This window comes from Leptonychotes weddellii, chromosome 9 (genome assembly GCF_054177405.1).
Source record: "Leptonychotes weddellii isolate Sample4059 chromosome 9, ASM5417740v2, whole genome shotgun sequence".
Taxonomy (NCBI): Eukaryota; Metazoa; Chordata; class Mammalia; order Carnivora; family Phocidae; genus Leptonychotes; species Leptonychotes weddellii.
Genome location: NC_138377.1, coordinates 28,065,331 through 28,089,087, shown reverse-complemented (window position 1 = coordinate 28,089,087; position 23,757 = coordinate 28,065,331). Strand labels below are relative to the sequence as shown.

The 23,757-nt window shown below is 43.0% G+C and overlaps 2 protein-coding genes across 5 annotated transcripts in view; one reads left to right on the top strand and one right to left on the bottom strand.

Annotated features, from left to right (window-relative positions):
- Window positions 1-1,851: 1,851 nt before the first annotated feature.
- SRSF5 (serine and arginine rich splicing factor 5) lies at window positions 1,852-6,826 on the top strand. Of its 4 annotated transcripts, none has more exons than XM_031030707.2 (8): window positions 1,852-2,008; window positions 2,904-3,048; window positions 3,343-3,413; window positions 3,536-3,634; window positions 3,937-4,006; window positions 5,238-5,311; window positions 5,814-5,924; window positions 6,021-6,826. In XM_031030707.2, the coding sequence occupies exons 2-8, from the start codon at window positions 2,923-2,925 to the stop codon at window positions 6,286-6,288; spliced, it is 819 nt and encodes a 272-aa protein (XP_030886567.1). In that variant the 5' UTR covers window positions 1,852-2,008; window positions 2,904-2,922; the 3' UTR covers window positions 6,289-6,826. The 4 variants fall into 4 exon arrangements, with proteins under 4 accessions (XP_030886567.1, XP_006735867.1, XP_006735866.1 ...); XM_006735804.3 differs by having other exon boundaries at window positions 1,854-2,004; XM_006735803.3 differs by having other exon boundaries at window positions 1,857-2,133.
- A 2,059-nt stretch (window positions 6,827-8,885) lies between these two features.
- The window catches only part of SLC10A1 (solute carrier family 10 member 1), a 24,462-nt gene continuing 9,590 nt past the window's right edge, over window positions 8,886-23,757 (bottom strand). The window contains exons 2-5 of the mRNA XM_081830335.1: window positions 21,382-21,592; window positions 14,209-14,387; window positions 12,112-12,308; window positions 8,886-9,820 (exon numbers count right to left, since the gene is read on the bottom strand). Of these exons, the coding sequence (XP_081686461.1) occupies window positions 9,606-9,820; window positions 12,112-12,308; window positions 14,209-14,387; window positions 21,382-21,592 (802 nt within the window). The 3' untranslated portion in view covers window positions 8,886-9,605. The remainder of the gene's footprint in view (window positions 9,821-12,111; window positions 12,309-14,208; window positions 14,388-21,381; window positions 21,593-23,757) is intronic.

Here is a 23,757-nt window from a genome sequence, read left to right as displayed (position 1 = left end):
CTTCAAAACAATCCCTCCAACTTCCTCCTTCTTCATAACATGTTCTTCTTGTTGGACTTGCCTATGGTTTTTCTGCAGCTTATATATCTTGAGTTACAATTCTCTACTATTCCTGAATAAACTCATTTTGCTGGTGAAATAATGGTTTTATTTTTAAGATTAATAGGCTTTATAAAAAAAAATTACTCCTGAAGAAAATCACAATGCTGTGTGCTGAAGACTGCAACTTTTTTCATGATGTACACAGCACCATCAGTCTTGTCTTTCACTCCCAGAAAACCTTCTTTAGATTACTTTGTTATTGCAGCAAAAATAACATTTAGTGAGTGAAATCACAAGTGATTGCTTCTATCATAGTCAATAGAAAGTGTGGAAAATAATTGGAAGACCATTTTTTTAAAAATTATGCAGAAAGCAAACAAATGTAGCTAAATTAAGTACTGGTTTGGGACAGTTTGTACATTATGAGATGCCGGTGTTTATTAGGCTAGTGGCTAAAGGTGTTTTCCTTTAACAAACGCTTATTTTCTTTTAAATCCACCTTCATCCCCCACACCATAGATGACTAAATTCACAATTTTGCTATATACCTACTGAGGCTCTTCTTAAACAAATATATAGGGGCGCCTGGGTGGCTCAGTCCACTGAGCATCTGCCTTTGGCTCAGGTCATGATCCCAGAGTCCTGGGATGGAGCCCCGTGACGGGCTCCCTGCTCAGCGAGGGTGAGGTGGTGGTGGTAGTGTCTGCTTCTCCCTCCTCCATGCTGTCTCTCAAATAAAATCTTTTTAAAAAAATTAAAAAATAAATGTATGAATGGACGAGCTCATTCCATACAAATTATCCAAATTCTAACCTAGAGTTTCTAAGGGCTGGAAGGTCAGAGTAAGGGTCTGTAGCTCTGCTGCTTCTTGAACTACCTTATCTCTGTGTAACTCTAGTTGCAAACAGCAACCCTTGATGCTGGGCACCTCTGAAAAATGGGGTGCCTTGGGTTCCACCTAAAAGCATTAAAGAAAAGTAACATTTTCACAATCATTCTCTTTATGCCTGGATTGCTAAGCCTGACACCCTTGCTGGGAAAATGTGGAGCTAAGGATGTGGAAGGCTGTTTCACTCTCATTTTGAAACATAGACTTTGTTTTTGATGAATGCTCTACTTTTATGTGTTACATTACAGAAACTTGAACAGGGAGGGTTAACCAAATACTATTTGGCCTTTAAAAGTAGCTTGAAACCTCTTCCAACCAGATCAGCCCTAGTGCAGAAATCTGCATTCTGGCTTCAATTCACGATGGCCTGCTAGCTGCAGTCCCAATTTGAATATTTCATCATGCAAGAACCTTCCACGTAAAAAATACTGCAGTTCCTTATCCTTCTTAGTATAAACCACACGTCCACGGTATGACAGTATGGTTAAAATATTCACTTGTGCATTAAGGAGCGTCCTCCAAAACCATAAACAGCAAGAAGCAAGGGGTCATAGATGGCCAAATATTTTTGCTAAGCCTGAGTTTCTTTTACCCAGTACTTTTCGGGGTATCTAAAAAAATACTCCAGATAAAAAAGAAGCGTCATTTGCTCTAGCGTATCTTCACGGGAGAAACAATGACGAACAGCACTTCGCGGCCTAGTTGGAGCACATACTCTTAACCGCGGCCCTTCCAGCGTCGGGCCCCTGACGGCCACAACCACGCCAATCCCCGCCCCTCGGCTCCGCCCATCGCGGGTGCAGGTCGCTTGGGCGGTTACGGTAAAGAGGTCCCAGCCCCGCGTAAACTTCCGGCTCCGCGGAAATTTCCGTCCCTGGATGCAGCAGGGAGGTCCCAGGGGCGGTACCGGAAGTGACGCAAGGGCGCGCCCTCCATTTTGTGAAACGCAGGAGCAGCTAAGTGCGTCAGTTGTGGAGAGGCGTAGACGAGTTTAGTCCTGGTCTGCGGGGAGGTAGACGGCTCCGTCGCAGACTACGGACCTCTCTGGTCTCCGCTGCCAAAGATCCTGTCCGGTAGGTGAGTGGCTCACTTTGAGGGAAAGGCTTCTCGGATCGAGGCTTCTTCATGGCCACTCAGATCGTGAGTGGCCAGGGCTGCTCTCTTTGCGGAGGACGGCGTCCAATGAGCGCAGTATATTCGAGGTGGGCGCTGGGGCACGTCTCCCTTTGGGTATTGTTTGAGGGGAACTGATGGTGGAAGGGCGGTCGTGGTTATGGTCGTTTTTACACGGGCTCGTGTGCCCCTCCCTGCCTCCTTACCTCTTCACTACCCGGACCCCCCCGAGTATTGGGCCGAGACCTTTGCTCGGGGTGTGGTTAGGGCTTTCTGCGGGCGGGTACAGTGACTCCAGAACTGTGGAGTCCCGGGGAGGGGGAGGGAGAAGGGCGTTTGGCACGCGCGGCTCACCCCACTGCTGTCTCCGCCGCCGCCATTTTGTGGCTGCCAGCGTCCGCCCGCCGCCGTCTGGGCAGGCGCGGCGGTGGCGTCGCGAGATTCCGGCTTCCACCCGCTGTGACGCTCCTGGGAGGCGGCGACGTGCGCGCGGCTCGTCGCCATTGGGCTGGCCTTGCGGAGGGCGGGGTCGGCTCCGCCCGCACTTCTCGGCCTTTCCTAACTGCGGCAGATGGGAGGGGGCCAGAAGAGCCGGGGAGAGAGTGCGGCTGCGCAGTTCCAGAGGCGGCAGTGGGCGTTGCGGTTGCTGCGGTCTGGGCCCAGGGAAGGATCGTGTTGGGAGCCGAGTTTTAATTTTGTCTGCAAGGGACCTGGCCTAATAAGAGGCAACTCTTGGCAATCTTGTTTATAACATCACCGGGTAAACATTTTATTTTATGCCGTTTATGTTTTTGATCCCTTGACCAGGCATTCTTCTGACATTCACTGGTATTGTCTTAATTGAATTATTTTGTGACAGGAAATACTAGCCGGACACCATGAGTGGTTGTCGAGTATTCATCGGGAGGCTAAATCCAGCGGCCAGGGAAAAAGACGTGGAAAGATTCTTCAAGGGGTATGGACGAATAAGAGATATTGATCTGAAAAGAGGTTTTGGTTTTGTGGTAAGTACTTACAACTGGTTGTTTAGAGCTACTGTTAAGTCGGTAAAGATTTTGATAAGCAGTGGTTTTGATTTTACTGAGTTGAGGGTATTTTTAAGGGATAAAAGAACCTCACGGTTAGTTGGAGGGAAACCACTTCTCACTTTTCCATTGAGCTTATGTGTATGGCACTGTCATTAAGATACTCATGCTGTCACACGGTTTTAGTGATTTTTAATATGGCGTAGAATACACTTTAAACACAGGTTAAGCACTGGCTTTTTTTTTTTTTTTCTTTCCATGTTTACATTTTAGGAATTTGAGGATCCCAGGGATGCAGATGATGCTGTATATGAACTCGATGGAAAAGAACTGTGCAGTGAAAGGTGAGAACGTTAGTTTTGTAACTAGTTAGCACCGTAAGATAGACTAGGTCAGCTGGGATATTTCAAAGTAAATATTGGGTAGCTTGTGTGGATTACAAAGCCTTTTTTTCCCCTTCCTGTAGGGTTACTATTGAACATGCTAGGGCTCGGTCTCGAGGTGGACGAGGTAGAGGACGCTATTCTGACCGTTTTAGTAGTCGCAGACCTCGAAATGATAGACGGTATGTGATGGATCGTGAATGGTTGCTTTGAACAATCATTACTGCAGGAGGAGTTTTTAATGCTTAAGAACCATTAGCAATAAGTGATTTTGGTACTTAGCATATAATCATTTCTATTATTTCTATGTTAGTCCATTGTTCCTGATGAGTGTGTGTAATAAGTCTTATTATAAAATAATTCAGAAACTCGATGGGAGTCATTTGAATGATTTGTTCTGATTGTTTGAATTTGCCCACAGTCGAACACAGTAGGTACACACTGCTGCATTTCTTCCATTGTGAGTACTCATTTTCTTCCTCAGAAATGCTCCACCTGTAAGAACAGAAAATCGGCTTATAGTTGAGAATTTATCTTCAAGAGTCAGCTGGCAGGTTTGTTGAAATACAGTTTTGAGCTATTTTAATGTGGCTTTTTAAAAATTAATGGGTTAGTTAATGTTTTATTATGTTTTATTAAAAGTAATTTTATCTTTAATTAAATTAATGGAGTTAATTGTAATTTTAAAATTTTAATTAAACGTAATTGGGGGATGTTTGAAATTTTAATATTAGTGATCAAATGTTTAATGTTTTGAGGATATTTTTTCTTGTTTTTTAAAATCAATTTTAACCAAATATTAAACCCTTTATTTGCCAGCCTATCTGTGTCGTTGGCCTTATGACGAGGAGTGCCTGTGGGTTATCCTAATCGTTGTCTTGGTCACTCTTGGTTGGGCCTGGTTGACTTTGCCAGTCAGCTCCTACAGTGATCAATTGGCCACCTCTAGATCTGTGTTTGCCGGTCTAGACGTAATCGGTGCACTTACTTGAAGTGCCAGGTTGCAGCGATCCCAGAGCGTTGATAACGTGATCTGATCCCTAAGTTGAGAGCTGTCTTCCTGTAACGCTTCCGAATAAGAGGTCCTGGTCGAAAAGAGTTGAAAGATACGAAATTAGGTGGTCGTTGGAATCCTGATCGCAGTAAAGTGGTCCTTGGTAACTGCACAAGAGTAGAACATGTCTGCATCCGCCAGTAGTCTGCTAATAGGGAGGGCTGTGCGATTAAAGGCTTCCATCGATTGGGTAGTGTCCTTCAAGTGGGTGGCGAAGAGCCAGTCGGGCATATGTCATGAAGGTTTCTCCGACCGATTAATGGTTTGCTGCTTGACTAGCCTAGGGAAATAATAATAAAGGTAAAGTAAACTTTTTTAATGACATATGGGGCACAAAATAACTGGTGTCTTGTAAATGTTCTGTTTTTTTTTTTTTTTAATATAAAATTCCTACTTTAGTCTTTACTTTAAAAATATGTACTGTTTCTTTTTGTTTTTTTTGTTTTGTTTTGTTTTTTTCCTTTTGTATTGAGCTCAGTATAAACTAATACTACTTTAATGTTAAAATGTGAATATCCTCTAGCATTTTGCTTAAAAGCAATAATGCTTTTTGCTTATTTCGTGCCCTGGCATAGATAATTTTTGAATTCTGATAGAATACAAGTGTGGTAAATGCCATGTTTGTACTTTATCTAACATCTTCTCTTCCAGTAGTCTTGTTTTTTATACCATGTGGTTGTTTGTGTGTCAAGTTGCCTTTTCTTTGCTTGACACAATTGTCTTGTGTTAAGGATCTCAAAGATTTCATGAGACAAGCTGGGGAAGTAACCTTTGCGGATGCACATCGACCTAAATTAAATGAAGGGTGAGTGTGTATTGAAGGTCATAACAGCCTTTTAAAACCTACTGAAAGTTTTACTGTGAATGTTTCCTGAAAACTTAGAATTTGGATATGTTGGAGTGCAGTGGTTCTCCATTGAGGATGAATTTGCTCTGTAGGGGGGCATTGGACCACACTTTTGGTGGTTGTGATGGGTCGAGGGTGCTCCCAGCATCTTGTGGGTGGGTAGAGGCCAGGGATACTGCTAAACATGGCCACCAAGCATAGGAAAAGCCCTCCACTACAAAGAACTGTGTAGCTTAAAATGTCAATGGTTTGGAGGTCGAGAAACCTTGTAATGCTGTTCTCAAGCTCTAAGATTCTTAACCAACTGAGCCACCCAGGCGCCCCAAGCTCTAAGATTCTTAATATAGCAGTAGCAAAAGTATCTAGGAAAGGTAATCTAGATACTCTGGATTGCTATACGTAGTTTGAGACCAGACTACCAGATGTATATAACTTTACAAATGGCTTTTTTTCATTGTAGGGTGGTTGAGTTTGCCTCTTATGGTGATTTAAAGAATGCTATTGAAAAACTTTCCGGAAAGGAAATAAATGGGAGAAAAATCAAATTAATCGAAGGCAGCAAAAGGCACAGGTATCTCTCTTAACATTTAAGACAAAGTTTTAGTTGGTGGGTTTGTAGGGCCTGCCACTTATGTTGTATTTTTTTGTTTTTTGTTTTCCTTTCTAGTAGGTCACGAAGCAGGTCTCGTTCCAGGACCAGGAGTTCCTCTAGGTCTCGTAGCCGGTCTCGTTCCCGGAGTCGCAAGTCTTACAGCAGGTCCAGGAGCAGGAGCCGGAGCCGGAGCAAATCCCGTTCTGTTAGTAGGTCTCCTGTGCCTGAGAAGAGCCAGAAACGTGGTTCTTCAAGTAGATCTAAGTCTCCAGCATCTGTGGATCGTCAGAGGTCCAGGTCCCGATCCCGGTCAAGGTCCAGATCAGTTGACAGTGGCAATTAAACTGTAAATAACTTGCCCTGGGGGCCTTTTTTAAAAAAACAAATTCCCAAACCATACTTGCTAAAAATTCTGGTAAGTATGTGCTTTTCTGTGGGGGGTGGGGTTTGGAGGGGGGTTTGGGTTGGGCTGGATATCTTTGTAGATGTGGACCACCAAGGGGTTGTTGAAAACTAATTGTATTAAATGTCTTTTGATAAGCCTTCCGCTCACATTTTTGTGACTGTCTGAAGTGTATAGTTTGTGTATATTGAGAGAGCTCTTTTATAACTAAAGCAAATTTAATTTTTTTGTACTAGAAAAGATTTGAACATTTTAGTTCTTGGTTATTCAAATATGTTAATTCAGAATTAGTTTAATGCCTCAATTAAACTAATTAATAGCTTTGGACATTTAAAAGAGCTCTAAATTTGCTTGTACATAAAGGCTTGCGTTTTCCTTGTTAGGGTCAAGGGTGTCCTCCCACCCACCCTTTAACAGCTGCCTGACAAAGACACATTAAAGCAGCTGTTGTTATTGATAATAAAAGATTATAAAACTGCTTTTGTCTGTCTGAAGGATGTATGCTATTACTTTTTCCTCCCCATCTGTGTTCACGTTTAAAATGCCGTGTAGAGAATCCTGGAGTTTGGTGGTGGATTTTTAAAGGTTTTTTTTGTTTTGTTTTGTGTTTTAATTTAAATCTTATCCTTGCCATTTCTGAGCTAGTCGAAACAAGGGCAGAGAAGTTGCATACTGTCCAAAACAATGACGGTTAAGTTCCCTGTGTGTGATCCTCTCCCATGCTCTTTCCCTTTAATCACTTTAAAGAAATTGGTATCAATCAGGCCAAGAGAAGAATTAATTGGGGAAGCAAATTGTAAAAATGTTTTATGCTTATTTTAAAGGTAATATAATTTTGACAGATTATCATATAAAGTTTAAGTCCATGCACAAGAATGTTTTAAGGGGTTTCACATGTTTTTTCTTTCAATGACGAGCTGTGGATATGGCAGTATGTTAAAAGGAAAATCGTTTAATAGAGAAGAAAACTGCTTAAGGTTCTACATCCGTCTTTGTTTTGAGTCCTATACCTGTAGATAATGAGCTTTATTGTCTCCTAGTAATCTCAGAGACTTAGATTTTCTTAGTCCTCTATAGGAGTGCTCGGTTGGATAAATGTTTGGTTATGGTGAATGGCATGTAGTAGCCAGATAACATCACAAATATCTTCCCTTTATGTCCACTGAATCCTGACAGCTACTTCGTACATAATAACCACTTTACAGGAGGGAATTCAGGGCCAGAGAAGAGTCAAGTAAATGGTGGACTGGTACTGGAATTGAGGAAGTCTAGTTCCCCAGAACCTGAAAAGCACATTTTCTTTTCGTGGATACTCATCTGCCCTAGCCTTGCAGGGGATTTTGAGGAAAGAAGTACCAGAAGGATTGCTTTTGGCTTCCCAAAGTATAAGGATTGGGTAGTAGGAATCTATTTGGGGGTAGGTTTGAAAAGTTGTTTGTATACATTTGTCATACCCAAAACTATAGAAACTCATGCCACAAAATGGGGAAGCTGATCCTTCTACCATGAATGAGGCGGATTCTAGGGAGAGTTTGAGTGTTGTGCTTATTAATTTACTCGGGTGGAGGCTTAATTAATGTAAAGCAGCGGAACCTAGGTTTTTATATCTTTATTAGATTGGAAGGCTGGAAATGAGCCAATTGCTACCAAATGGAAAGAGGCAATTTTTTTCCCTTAGGCTTTTATATGTAACTGGGTAGTATAATGGATGTACTTCTTGATGTTTTACCAGTTGACTATTCTTAGTTTTTCACCTTTCTTTTTACTCCTAAAGTGTCAGTGGCTTACCAATTTACTATTACAAATATTTGTTACAGAGTGAAGCAATAAAATAAGGCCCTTTGAGCAAATGGCAGAGATGACTGGGAGTTGGCTTGAACCAACAAATTAACCTTAATTCCCAGATTCAGGATCTGAGAAATAGGAGTCTGAGTATAATCCTAGGCAAAATTTTAGGGCCAGCTTTTGTGTGACATAGTGTAACTTGTTTTCTTTATATATTTCTTTTACCTAGTTCTCTGTTGAAGGATAATTTGGGAGTATACTAGATCTCAGATCTACCCCTACCTTCCTGAGAAAACTAATTCTGTTGGTTGTGCTTAACCAAGTTTCCTGGCCGGTGATGACTGCTAGTTGGTAGAACAATTTGAACAGATTCGTAAATAAGGGTATAATATGTAAAAATAGTGGGGTAGACCTTTTCACAGATCTTTTTTTAAGAGTGTTAGTGACCCAGATTGGTAATTTTTTTTTTTTAAGTAGGCTCCACGCCCACCCTGGAGCCCAGTGCGGGGTTTAAACTGAACCCACAGATCAAAGACCTGAGCTGAGATCAAAAGTTGGATGGACGCTTAACCGACTGAGCCACCCAGGCGCCCCCTCCTACCCCCAATTGGTGATTTTTGCTCTGGTATCAGGAGTATTGGTGGTCCTGAACATTGGGCAACTGATGCCCTAAAATTGTCCTCAGGGTTTCGATTGAACTTAATCATAATAAACGGTACAAAAATCACAAGTAAGTAATTAGCCACAGTCTGTTATTTGCAAGTATTGTTTAATGCTTATTTGCATATGAGCAATATGTATGTTTCATTGGAGAAAATTCAAAATTTTAGAATTAGACTTTAGAGAAATCACTCATTTTGCAGTGATTGCAAAATCTGACTTTTAAAGGGGATCATACGAAAACCACTGACAGTTAATTGATGGGATAGATTAATGAATAATTCTGTGGATGTTCGTGTTTCCTTGTTTTCTGGCTTTTCCCTTCTCCCTCTGCGTTCTCCAGAAGTGTCCATTTCACAAATTATGGCTGAGTTTTTGAGTTAGTTTTGTTTAATTGCTTTTGCATTTTCTGTCTGCTTTTGTACATTCAGTGTCATGTTGGCGTTCTCAGGAGCTTTAACCCCAGAAACGTCAGAAGGGAATTTTAAGGTTAGTAAAGGACTTCGGAAGTTTAAAATCTGGCAGCACTCTGAGCATTTATTTCCTCTTCTCTGTCACAAAGGCTGGAATAGGATTTGGATAGTTGATTTTAGGGTAAAAGCCCCTATTTATTGGCTAGTTCAGAAGTTGAGTGCCTCTTATATGCCTATGGAACACTGTTCTGGAAATTCAGGGACAAAAGGCAGTTTTGGTTTCTGTTTTTCATAGGGCTGTTCTTGAACAAGTCTTTATTTTTTAAACAAGTATCAACCTCTGAGCTGGGGATAGGTGAGGCTCTTCAGGTAGACTGTCCTCCCTTCAGGCAAGGTTTGTCAGTTCTGATAGTTCCTGCTGGCATTGCTAGAGAAACTCGACACACGGCTCTGGTGTTCTTTCATCTTTTGCTCTCCTCCAGTTGATTGCACTGAATTGTCCTCTGACCAGGCTGTGCAAGGGGAGCACTTCTCCCCTTTGTGGGTGCCATTTCCTAGAGTTCCTGGAATGGTTTCTTCAATTTCGGCAGCTGTGTAGGTCATTTTTGTTTTATCTGGAAAGTTGAAAAGAGTCAAGGGTGGAGGAGAGCAACTGTAGTTAATACAAAGCTTGTTCAAAGACAGCACATCCTAGGTGTTAAGTTGTATTCTGTGGGGTTTTGTGGGTTTTTTCCCCCATCTCTTTACCACCTAGCTTCCCGTGACTTAAACTCTGGGGGAAAGATTTGTTTTCCCTTCAACATCCCAAATGGTAATACTACAAATAAGTCTAGTATTTATTGACTCTTCATCACTTCTATAAGTCTAGTATTTATTGACTCTTCATCACTTCCTCTCCAATTTGGTACAGGCAATGCAGTGGGAGAGTTACATGTTCCACAGGGTTGACTTGGAAAGGGCAGGGAGGAAAGAGCTTTTAGGGGGTCTTCTAAGTGGAGTTCTCATGCCCCCGTCTTGTATTTGGACACCGATTTTCCTGCCTGTCTGGAGGTGAGTGGTAATCATAGGACTCAGGCTTCACCTATCTAGATTGTCCCCATTTTTGTAGAAGGGTACAGGGCTCAGAAACACAAGAATGAGTCTTCACCCTGAGCACAGCTGCTTCAGCCCTTATAGTGCATTAGCTCCAAAGAAGGTCTTCTGAGGTGAATTGTAGCCCTGCAAACTTGGGAATCTGGTTGGTTGGTTTAGAAGCTTCCACCTCACACTACTTATGCAAGACAGTGGAGACTAAAGACTTAATGGGCAACAAATTTGAGTTGCTCTCAGGTAAGCATCAGACTAGATTATTTTCCACAACTCTACTGTTTTTGTTTTTTAAAGATTTTGTCAACACGCACAAGCAGGGGGAGCAGCAGACCGAGGAAGAAGTAGGTTCCCCGCTGAGCAAGGAGCCCGATGTGACTTGATCCCCGGACCCTGGGATCATGACCTGAGCCGAAGGCAGATGCTTAACCAACTGAGCCACCCAGGCGTCCCTTAAGATTCATTTTAGAGCATGTGCTTGCAAGCAGGGGGAGAGAATCTCAAGCGGATTCAACTGAGCACGGAGCCTGAGGCGGGTATGACCCTGAGATCAAGACTTGAGCCAAAGTCAAGAGTTGGGTGTGATACTTAACCAACTGAGCCACCCAGGCCCCCTTCCACTGTAGTTTTAAACCAATGCTTATAAAGTTAGAAAGTACAGTCAGCTACTTATGGTTTCTTTTTGGCTGCTTGATAAGATTCTGTCTTAATTGTAAATCCACATTAGCTACCAAGAGAGAGAATGAAGTCCCAACCGGGGAAGGTTGTCTTCCTAGGGTTTGAGTCTATTCCCAGGGTTTAGAAAACATCTTGAAGGAGCCCCTCAAGTTCATGGGAAACAAGATCAAGTTGAAGGATATGAGTGATTCTACTGTTTAGAATTCTACTGAAGTACCTTACTAAGTAAGGTTTCCTGATTTGGAAAAGTGACATTTGCAATTGAAGTCCACCAAGAGGAAGGGTCTTAGTAGGTTTCTTTGAGGTTTATTATAAAGAGAATTAAAAAAATGCTCTGAACATCTTAGAAAAGAGGTGCTGTGCTATTGTTTAGAAAGTAATTCAATAGTGATCAGACTAAACAAACTAGATAATTGTGATCCTGTAATAAACTTGTTTACTGTGTAACCAGAATTGGGAGTCTTTTGGCTCCTGGCTTATTAGGCTGCATTGCTTTAATGTTTTTTCTTTTTTCTTTTTCTTTTTTTTTTTTTTAATTTTATTTATTTATTGGTCAGAGAGAGAGAAACAGAGAGCACAAGCAGGCAGAGGGAGAAGCAGATTCCCCACTGAGCAGGGAGCCCGATGCGGGGCTCGATCCCAGGACCCTGGGATCATGACCTGAGCTGAAGGCAGACGCTTAACGACTGAGCCACCCAGGCGCCCCAGCTTTAATGTTTTTTCATAAAGGAGTGCCAGTGGCGTTTGGGTCTAACCTGGTTCTAAGAAGAACCTAGTCCTAAAGAAAACTGAATTTTCCAGATTTTGAATAGGAGCTCTTCACACAACTACTACCTTACAGCTATTAAATATCTAAGACATAGAGTCTTCCATGGTCTCCCCAGTTAGTCAAAATTGCCTTATTCCAATGAGGGCAAAGTCTCGCCACAGTCGATTCTTCCAGCTAGAAGACTGGCTGGAGTGCAATTCATGGAAATAGCCCTGGGTCTTTGAAGTTCTTTCCTACTTCTGGTGCTACCTGGTTTCTAGTGACTTGGTAAGAGTTGAAGCCCCATCTAAAAGGTACCTGCCAGAGATTTGTTTGCTGGCAAGGATCAGGTCCAATATGGGAGAACGCTAAGGAGAATGATTCAATACTCACCCTTGGAAGGCTTGATTTTCTCATAGCACCGAAAAATGAAGATGAGAAGAACCCCTTCTCCAAGCTGGAAAATCATGTAAAGGAGAGGGAAGAAGAAAAGCGGTCCAATCTCTTCAGGGGGGAATGTCACATTGAGAATGGTGGAACAAAGCTGAACATTTTGGCATCCAGTTTCCATGCTGACAGTGCGGCTGCACCTGTGTAGGTTAAACAAACCTAGCCATTATTTCCTTAGAAGGGACGTGAAGGTGTGAATTCACTTGTCTATCTCCCTCCCTCCCCAAATTACCAAAGACCCATTGAATGAAGGTGGGAGTGCATGGTGACTGGTAGGTTCATGGCAGGGAGTTTTTTTTTTTTTTAAGATTTTATTTATTTGAGAGAGAGAATGAGAGAGAGCGAGTACATGAGAGGGGGGAGGGTCAGAGGGAGCAGCAGACTCCCTGCTAACAGCAGGGAGCCCGATGCGGGACTCGATCCCGGGTCTCCAGGATCATGACCTGAGCCGAAGGCAGTCGCTTAACCAACTGAGCCACCCAGGCGCCCCCATGGCAGGGAGTTTTTATGAGAGAGTTTGAGTAGCTTAAGAGATTTACCATTTGTCTGCTTCTGCAGGCAAATTAAAATTTGGAGAGGTGTTCGGCTGATGAGGGATGAAAGTGTGAGTATCATTCATTGGCTTGTTCTATACAGTTTACATATGGGACAGCTGCAGTATGAACATAAGTAGAAGATGGCCTGAAATGCCTGGGGACCTTGTCCCGTTTCCTAGTTTCTGATTTGAAGATCTTTAATTCCAAAACCATAATGATTAAAAAACAAAACGAGGGGGCGCCTGGGTGGCTCAGTTTGTTGAGCGTCCGGCTCTTGGTTATGGCTCAGGTCATGATCTCAGGGTTGTGAGATCGAGCCCCACATGGGGGCCTTTGTTCAGTGGGGAGTCTGCTTGAGATCCTCTCCCTACTCCTCGCCCCCCCCCCCACACTCACTCAAATCTTAAAAAAAAAAAAGATTCAGCCCCATTATCTATCTTTGGAATATACTCTTGGTTTTGCTCTCGTTTTGTGGACTGAGGAATGGGATGTTTACATTTACTGAATACACATTTATTGAGTTGTGATAGTAGTGTTTTAAAATAGTTACTAAAAATTTCTGAAAGCTGTCTCAGCACATTTATTATGGGGGAACTTAATTACTCTGATGGCCCTTGATTATGTGGCCATTTATCACTGAAAATTGACATCTAGTGGTCATTGAAAGCCTTTTAACTCTAATCATGTGCTATATCCTATAATTTGTTCTTTATTAGTGTGGTTCTTAAAATGGATAATTTTTTAAGTTGTATTTTTAAAGCAATTCAGTTTGGGGGGGCAAGTGGGAGGGCACTAGGGTGCTACTAATGTTTAGACTTCTGCATAAATATTTGTTTATGGCTGAAAAGAGGCAAAGTTTCTGAAATGTACTGCACTATGTAGACGGTGTGTCCGATAATCCTACACCAGATTGTAAGGCTGACTGTCTCTGAAAATAGCCCCTGAGTTTGTGAATTGGATTAAAGTACAGCAGAGGTCCATAGCCACTTCAACTCTTAGTGCCACTTAGCAGAGCTGTCACCCAGTGGTGTCCTTGTCAAGACTAAAGCCTCGGCAGGCAAGGTGGAAGAGTGGAAAAGGAAGATGATCATCACCATGATGACATGGAGCTACTCCAGAGTCGTTTAGCTACCAGATTTCAGCAGGAGATGGAATCTAGGCTCAGGAGGGAGCACTTCATCATGAGCTGTTGCTCTTTGGGTTATTAGATGCTTTTGTTCCTAAACCATTTAGTAACTTACTCCAATGCTGGTCACTGTCCAAAGTTCCTTGTTCACTTGATGCATTTGTACATACTGCCAGGAAAATGCCTCCCCCGGGTTTTGGATCTTACCTTTTCCTGAGAGACCAGGACAAGAGTGAGGCCGGTGGGACGTTGAGATCTAAAATAATACCTACTGAGAGAGGCAGAGGGAGAAGCAGCCTTGGCAAGGAGCCTGCTTCTCTACCTCTCTCTGTCTCTTAGGAATAAAAAAAAATCTTTAAAAAATAAAATAATACCTACCGTCCATTGAGGCGGAAAAGCGTAGAGAGGATGTAGCCCAGCAGGAAGCCGATGAAAGGCATCAGGGAGGAGGTGGCCAGCAAGTGTGGTGTCATGACAAACATGATACTCTTGCCCACATTGATGACAGAAAGTGCTATGATGGCCACGCTTAACAAAAGCATGATGATCCTCCCTCCCTGTAAATGAGGATAGGAAGAAAAGGCAATTAGAAGGGTGGTAGGGGATAGGGAGGAGCAGAGAGTCTGAGGAAGCATGGGTGGGTATCAAAGGTGGGAAACATTTTAATGAAAAAATGGTATTTGAAGAGGGAGTGCAAAAAAAACTTTATCTTCCATCTTTTTGGAATTCTTAGGGGTTCCAAGCTAGGAAGCTTCTTGACAACAGAGACTTAATATTTTTGTTACTGTTGACTGTTAAAAGAACAAGAGAGCCAGATATTTACCAGCAAAATGAATTCTGGAAATCGGTGAAGTGCAGTTTGGGACAAGCAAGCTATGGTGAACCGGAGCCAAGTGCTGAGAACAGGCCACTAGGCTTTTAGAGAGGACAAGCTGGGAGGGGCTGTTTCGCTGAGTCCTCATTGGCAGGGCTATTGCTAGGCCAGGAGAAATTCTTCCTCCTGCTGGGGTATGTAAAGTAAGCTTTCTGTTGGGTAATGCAAGGTATACTTCTTTTGGCAGTTTGAAGTGTTGGGGAGCAGTGTGGACAGGTTTTCTTGAATTCTGTTTTGGGCAGGTGGGTCAAGCAAAATAGGCACTCTTTGGGACCTTGTTACTATTTCCCCGCTAGTATTGGTTCATGAAGACTTTCCAGTAGTCAGTAATGGGAACTTTGAGTCTCTAGCAGTACTAGATTATTATTTGGCCAAGCCAGAGTTTGTTGTTTTTTTTAATTGAGCTATCAGTTAATAGATTTCTAATACTGTTTTTCCTTTTCTGGGGCCAGTTGTTGAGCATCTCTAGTCAGTTTTTCTAGATTATCATTTGGGGGAAATCCTTTTGGACCATGACAGAGGTTTGGTTGTTGGTTCATTTGAGAGCAGCATTCTTTGTGGAAATATCAGTGAGGTGGTTTCCTTTAGGTTCCAGGGAATCAGGTTTAGAATTCCCAGGACCTTGATGATGGCCAAGTGGCTGGCAAGAGTATGGCATCTAATAATTCCTGGACATAAAGGCCATTTTTAATTTTATTCTTGTTAGAAATGAGGAAGCCTTGCTGGTTCCATAGCATTCCAAAGTCACGAGCTACTCAAAAGGCATACCTACTCTCAGGCGAGTGGTAGTCCCTTCAGGGCTTCCCAACTGTATTTTGAATGAGATTTCCTTTATTTTCACGTTACTAAGCCAGCATGGCTTCTGGTTGACATCTTTGGATCACGGATTTTTCAGTAAATGCTGTGACTCGGAAGGAATGAGACTGTTCCGTCCTCCCACAAGTTTTTAGTTACAAATTAGAAGTTTTCTTACAAAGTCATTATTTCTGGAGCCTGTATACACATATCTACCGTATTACCATCACTCACTCCAAATATTTTGGAACTCAGAAGTTATTCTTGGAACCTGTCATACTTGTCTCAAATACCTCCATTATGGGTACAGACTGCATCCATTTTAGGATGAATTTGATTTCTGGAAGTTGCCAAGAGTCATTTGAAGTGAAGCTGGTAAAGGTGGGTGATCAAGCCAGGTAATGTGATTTTAGACCCCAAATGATTTATAACCATAAAGGGGCAAGCTTACTTTCTTAAGTGACCTGCAGATTGGATATGAAGGAAGTTACCAAAAAAAGTTTCAGAAATGTTCTGGGTAGTAAGGCAACATCAGAAACAATGCAGGTTCACCCTGCCCCAGGTGAGTGGCTATGAAAGCAGTATTTATTGGGAACAACGGTATGTTTTCATTTATTTTAGAATTTGCTTTATTTTAAAATTTGTTGCATCTTACATACCATTTTATTTTTAAAAAGATTTTATTCATTTATTTGAGAGAGAGAGAGAGAAAGACCAGAGCATGAGCTGGGGGAGGAGGCGGGGAGCAGAGAGAGGGAGAAGGAAACTTCCCACTGAGTAAGGAGCCCGATGTGGGGCTCCATCCCAGGACACTGGGATCATGACCTGAGCCACCCAGGTGCCCCCATCTTACATACCATTTTAAATTTTCAATAGGTGAATTTATGATGAAATTAACAATAAGACTTTTTAGTGTGTAACATAAGAATAAAAGCTTTCAAAGTGCACTCACATGTCTATGCATTTTAGAGAATGACACACCAAAGTGATAAAGTATATGCATAAATTTAAGGCTCTTTATCCCTCTAATCTTTTGAGTAAAGGAATATATAGCAAACTTTTGTTGAATTTACCATGCTATTTTCTAATTATTAGGTGTATTGCTTCCAGTTTCCAGTTCATTCATGTGACATGTTTCCTAGTAACATTTTAAAATTGTGATAAAGGGCGCCTGGGTGTCTCAGTCGGTTAAGCCTCTACCTTCGACTCAGGTCTTGTGATCTCAAGGTCCCTTCTCAAAGGGAAGTCTGATTCTCCCTCTCCCTCTGCGGCCCCCCCCCCCCTGCCGTTTGTGCTCTCACATACTCTCTCCCTCTCTCAAATAAGTAAAATCTTAAAAAATAAAAATTGTAAAATGTATATAATACAAGTTGCCATTTTAACCATTTTTAAGTGTACAATTCAGTGGCATTAATTATATTCAGGAAGTTGTCTTGGTAACATTTTAACATATTGCTCAAATTTCAGCTGCACTGTTTTGCATTTCTATGTTTGAATCCATGTTGCAGCTGATGTGATCATTTAAAGATTTTTATTTGAGAGAGCATGAACGAGGGGGAGGGGTAGAGGGAGAAGGAGAAGCAGACTCCCTGCCGATCAGGGAGCCAGATGCAGGGCTGGGTCCCAGGACCCTGAGATCATGACCTGAGCTGAAGTCAGATGCTTAACCGACTGAGCCACCCAGGTGCCCCCTGATGTAACCATTTAAATGTCACCTGTACCAACTAGTGGTTCTACCCCAGGATAGGAAGGACTTTCACAGACCTCATTGATAACCACATGTTTCAAGTTGTGTTGGAAGACTTAACTGATGAATTGTCCAGTTTGCATTTGGATTGATTTCTCCTTTTGGATTTTTCCTCTACTCAATGACCAAATAGATTTTGTCCCCATCAAGAGTGTAATGGGTAATGTAGGGGTCTTTGGGCTACAGAAATTGTCCATGAGCCCAGAAATCCTCTTCTCTGTGGGCAGCTGCTGTATTCCCTCACTCTTGTTCTTCCACTCTTTGGGGTTGTAGAGTGGTTTTGAGCACACATGTTGGTGTGACCCCGGTGTGAAGGCTGGCTCTGCCAGTCTGTAGGAGCATAAACTTCGCTCAGTTGCTCAACCTTTCTGAGTGAGGTGGACAGCTCAGCACCTGGCATATAAGAACTGACTCACTAAATTGTACCTCCTCTTACTTTTCACGGCTAAAGGAGAGGAATTGACCATCCCAAAGCTTCCTGTTACTCTCAGTCCTGCCATTTGTCCACAACCTCCTGCTGTGACAAGAGGCCATAGGTAGTTGCTTCTCCACAGGTCACCATGTTTTTTGCACCAGCCGACTTCACTGCTCTGTGAAAGCTGATGGAAGCTGTGAGGAGAGTACATTCACAGGCAGCCAATCCATCCGCATGCCGGCGGCCCAGGACATGATCTAGCTCACTTTGCCCACAAAGGTGGCCTACACAGGTTGCTGAATGGCCAAACTAAGAAGATCATCTCATTTAGGGAGTTTGCAGAACTAGAGAAAAGGCAGCAGAAGCAGAGGGAAGTGTTAAAAGACACAGCAGCCTGACAGCAGCCGAAGCCGCCAAGTTGGCAGACATGTGAGACGGAGGTGGGGCGGTTCTCCCGGTAGCAGCAGGGAGGGGAAAAGCATAGGGGGACGGGCTGAGTCACTGTAACAGCACGACCCTTATTTAAGGGTGGTGGATGGCTTGTGGTAAAAGCGGACCATGTCATGCTGAGGTTCATCAGCCTGACCGCATAGAATTGAATAAACCCTGGCATGGGTAAGTTAAAGTATTAGTTGAATTGCCATCCCAAATAGAGCATCCTTGAAACTGTATCTTGGCCTATCTAAATGTGACCTTCCACAAAGTAATGCAAGGGATGGAACAGTTTGAGCAGATGTCTTCTGCCAAGCGCCAGTTATCAGAAGTTGGGTAATTGTGATTTGAAAGTCTCTAGAAGGGTTAAGTGTGGAAAAAGGCGGGGACGAGTGTTTGCTCATTTTTCAACTTATCGTTCACTGTATCTTCTACAAGAGGAAGATCTCACTGGACTCCATTTCTGCTGTTGAATTGAGTGGCAGGCGTGTAACGCAACAGGAATAAGAGCCTGACTGATAGTCCTGGCTCTGCCATGTAAGTTCCCTGGGCCTCAGTCATTCCATCTATAAAATTGGAATAAGGCAGGGGACTGAACTTCATCTTGAAAGCCCTTCCAGCTCTAATCTGAGATTGTTTCTGCATCCTCAGATGAATACTTTTAATTAAAGTTACTCTGAGTTAAAAAGGAGACATACATTCTTACATTAGTTGTGACGCAGTATAGTCCTTGGCTTTGTCACCTATAAAATGGGGAAGAGCAGAGTTGCATTAAATGATACCACGGGTCATTTCACATTTTTAATTTTTTTTTTTTTTTGCATTCCTATACCTCCACAGACTATCTTGAATAAAATTACATGATAGACACAAAGGTTTCTGGGGTTTTTTCCCCTGCTAATGTGGGGAGTGTCCCAGGTGGAGGGAAGGACATGTGCAAAGAGAAAAGAGCTGGGACTGGAGAGCCTGGGGATAGCAAATCAAGAAGGGCCTGGAAAGCCACACTGGGGAGTTTTAAAGTTTATCCTGGAGAGCGTACAGAACTGATGTGTTTTAAGCACAGTAAGAGAGACAGTAAGAGTTTGTACTTTCCATCTCCATCCGCAGGTTAAAACTGGATCAGGGAGCCAGGTTAGAAGGCTGTTTCAGTTGTCTTGTGAGAGAGGATAGTGGCCTGAGTGGATGATAGTGTTCTCAGAGATGGGGAGGAGTGGATGGATCCAAGTGACACAAGGCAGAATAGACAATCTCCTATTTAGGTGGATATCAGAGGGGATGGAGAGGGGACACTGAGAACGATTTAACGGTTTTGTGGCTCAGGCAGCTAGGCACATGGAACGCCATTCCTTGAGATAATCACACGGGGAGGAGCAGGCTTGGAGAGGAGATGGTTTTAATTTAAGACATACTGAGTTTTAAATGCCTGACGCATATTCAGGTAGAAAGATTGGGCAATTAATAGATGGATTCTGGAGTCAGGAGAGTTGAGGGCTGAAGATGGCATTCTGGAAGTCATCAGCTTGTGGATGGTCATTGAGATGGACTAGATTTCATGGTGGGGAGATCCTGGGCTTAGGGAAATCTGGTAAGAAAAGCAGAAAGCCTGGGCTGAAGGCAGAGAAGTAACTTTCACCAGGTGAACTTACTAGAGAGTCAAAAAGAAGTGCCAGAGAGGTAATAGGAGAGCAGGAGTGCCCGGATCACCACAGCTGAGGGAGAAGGCTTCTGAGAGGGAGGCGATGGTCAACCATACCAATAGTTACTAAAAAGTTAAGGACGAACTGAGAAATGCCTGTTGGATTTGGCAAAGAAAGTAGAACAGGTGGTCATCATCATGCTGAGCGGATGGGAGACCAAGGATGAGAGAAGAGAGGGATTCAAGTAGCTGAGACTAATTGTTGAGGGCCTGTCACTTGTGAGAGCGGCCCTGGTGGGTGTGGTGGGAGTGGAAGGTGGCGGGGGGCGGGGGGGGGAATGCAGGTGCAGGGAGGGATGTTTCCTGAAGCATGGGTAGGGGAGGAAAGGCAGGTGTTGGAGCCCAGTAGAGGTTGTTTTTGTTTTTGTTTTTATAGCTAGGAAAGAGGTGAACCTGTATCAAATACTGATTGTGAAGAACCAACCAATGCAGAGACTTAAGAAATGAGAGCAGAGGTGGGGGAGGCTGGGGGACTTGGGGATCATCATCAATAAAAGCTTATCTCTGAGAAGCAAGAGTGGAGAGAAGGGATGCTGCCCTTCAGAACTGAGGTGGGGTGGTCGAACATGGACAGAAGGAGGAATGACTTGACCAGGTCTTCCAACAGGGCGGAAGGGGAGCTGTAGCCGCTGTATCAGGACTGGGCCAGGACAAGGGCAAACCTACCCTGGATGATGGTAGTGTGAAAATTGAAAAGTCCTGAAAACTTGACTTACATTTTCTTTGTCTCAGGCCCAAAGCTGCTGCCAACCCTTGAGCTTCCAAGCAGCAGGACTTGTAGGCTAGGCTGGCCTGAGGCAGAATCCTTCCTGAGGACGAGCTTGGAGCCCCGGCCCTGGGGGATGAGCAGTGAGCTGGAGGGGGAGACTGACAGGGACTGAGCTCCAGGGTTACAAAGTTGGTAGATGGTCCATCACAGCACTCCCAAGAGTCTATGATTCTTCTAAGGGCAGGGAAGTGGCGTGATGTCCTGTGTGTGACCACAGTGCTCCTCCAAGCCCCCTCTACTCCTCTCTCCCTCCCGTCCCACACCTGAAATGCTGAGAGTGCGTACACTACCTCTTCCCCTGTTTTCCTCTGGCTTCTCATCAAGTCAGCCAAGTTGGCCCTCGTTCCCCCAGAGTTCCTTTATTCGGGCTTCTCCCCCAGGCTGACCCAAATCCTACCCTTTCTTCATGGTCTACCCTCACCCGATCTTCTTGCATTCAGCCAATACTTAATTGTACACTGTATTTGATCTGATTTGTCATGTGTTATCACTTCACTTTCTGCTAATATCAGACTCATTGATGACAATGAAACCTCAGAGTATGGCATAAAACTTAGCATCTAGGAGGTACATAATACAAGTTTTTTATTATGAAAATAATGATCATATAATTGTGTGTGGTGTTTTCCTTCTTTCTCCTAACTTTTCAAAAGTACTCTCATGTACATTACAATCCCATGAAGTAGGTGTACCAATAGCAGACCCTTTTCTTTTTCCAATAAGGAAGGAAACAGACACAGAGAAAGCCCAGTGACTCTCCTCAGGCAATACACTGAGATGATAGTGGTGTTCTTGCTCCCTGCACAGGTCCCCAGGTTCTTACCTTGTGGACATAGCGTACATATTGTGGCCGTTTGGCATTGAGGAAGATCCCAATGGTGCAGGGAATGAGAACCAGGACTAGTGATACCACAATGCCTTTGTAGGGTATCTTGCTCTTCAGATCCCCATCATAGATCCCCCTGGAGTAGACATACAGGAGGAAGGGCATCATGCCCAGGGCAAAGAAGGTGGAGCAGGTGGTCATCACGATGCTGGGTGGGAGAAGCAGGAAGAGTACAGAGAGAGCCCATTAACATAGACTATTCTGTTCATTACCTGCTATGTGTCAGGCACTGTGCTAAGCATTTTACATACATTAATTTTTTTCCGGTAGGCTTAGGAGATAGATACAGGCTACAGGTTGATATTCTTAAGTTCTTTACTTTCTGGTTTATCTTTACATTATTTACGATAAATAGAGTGTGAGTCCCAGAGCCTGGATAATATATCTTCTCAGCTCTAATCTGTATCCTAATTGTACTATTACCATTTCCATTTTCACTCCAATACATGTTAGTCCTGTATAGGGAGAAGCCTTCCAGAAAGGCTGACTGAAAGAATGAAGCAGCTAGGGAACATTGTTGTATTTGTGGATATTCATGTGACAATATATGGCTCTGGCTTCCATTCTTGTGGGAAGGTTGGGCATGAGGGGTTGGCAAGACCCCAGGAAAGCCCCACTAAGTGTATGTCTCTCCTCCCCACAACCCTATTATCTATCTGTACTTCTTCATTGTTTCCATAGAGGTGAAATATAGCTTCAGTGAACATCAAGCATGGCCTAGGTCAAAGGGTCCAGAGTATAGCCATCAAGGACAGCAACAGGTAGAGGTATCACTAGGAATAAGTAGATGTCAGAGGTGAGGAGAGACCCTCAAAGAATATTGTGAACTAAATAATGGGAAAATCCTTCTTCCATGAATATCTAAAACACCTAAACACATATTTGAGCTTGTACGAAAGTTAGGGAGGTTTCCAGGTGCCAGCAACAGAATGCAAAGGAGTTGGTGGGTGAGCTCATGCTGAAGCCACACTGTGTGGAGTGGGTAGGGGGTGGAGTTTAGTCTTGGTTATCTGGAGGCTTAGGTTTTCATGATAAAGGGAGGGACTAGAACTGAGGTCTATATTTGTGAAAAGAGGAGAGTTGAAACCAAGAAATCAATAATAACTATTGGAAAAATAAAGTATCTAATAATTTCATGTGTCAAATATAAAATCATAATGGAAAAAATATTTGGGACAGAATAATAATGCAACACATATTTTAAAACACATGGGAGATGACCTTGGATTCACAATAGTTTCTTAGAAAATGACATCTAATACACAAATACAGACTCAAAATGGATGAAAAACCTAAATGTGAGACAGGAATCCATCAAAATCCTCAAGGAGAACATAAGCAGCAATCTCTTCGACCTCGGCTGCAGCAACTTCTTGCTAGACACATCTCCAAAGGCAAGGGAAACAAAGGCAAAAATGAACTATTGGGACTTCATCAGGATAAAAAGCTGCACAGCAAATGACAGATAACAAAACCAAAAGATAACCGACAGAATGGGAGAAGATATTTGCAAATGACAAATCAGATAAAGCGGTAGGATCCAAAATCTATAAAGAACTCGTCAAACTCAACACCCAAAGAACAAATAATCCAATCAAGAAATGGGCAGAAGACATGAACAGACATTTTTCCAAAGAAGACATCCAAATGGCCAACAGACACATAAAAAAGTGCTCAACATCACTCAGCATCAGGGAAATACAAATCAAAACCACAAAGAGATACCACCTCACACCAGTCAGAATGGTTAAAATGAACAAGTCAGGAAATGACAGATGTTGGCAAGGATGCAGAGAAAGGGGAACCCTCCTACACTGTTGGTGGGAATGCAAGCTGGTGCAGCCACTCTGGAAAACAGGATGGAGGGTCCTCAAAAAGTTGAAAATAGAGCTACCCTATGGCCCAGCAATTGTACTACTGGGTATTTACCCCAAAGACACAAATGTAGTGATCTGAAGGGGCATGTGCACCCCAATGTTTATAGCAGCAATGTCCACAATAGCCAAACTATGGAAAGAACCCAGATGTCCATCTGTCAATACAGATGAATGGATAAAGAAGATGTGGTATACATATACAACGGAATATTAGCAGCCATCAAAAAAGAAATCTTGCCATTTGCAACAACATGGGTGGAACTAGAGGGTATTATGCTAAGCAAAATAAGTCAATCAGAGAAAGACAATTATCATATGATCTCACTGATATGTGGAATTTAAGAAATAAGGCAGAGGATCATAGGGGAAGAGAGGAAAAAATGAAACAAGATGAAACCAGAGACGGAGACAAACGATAAGAGACCTTTTTCTTAGG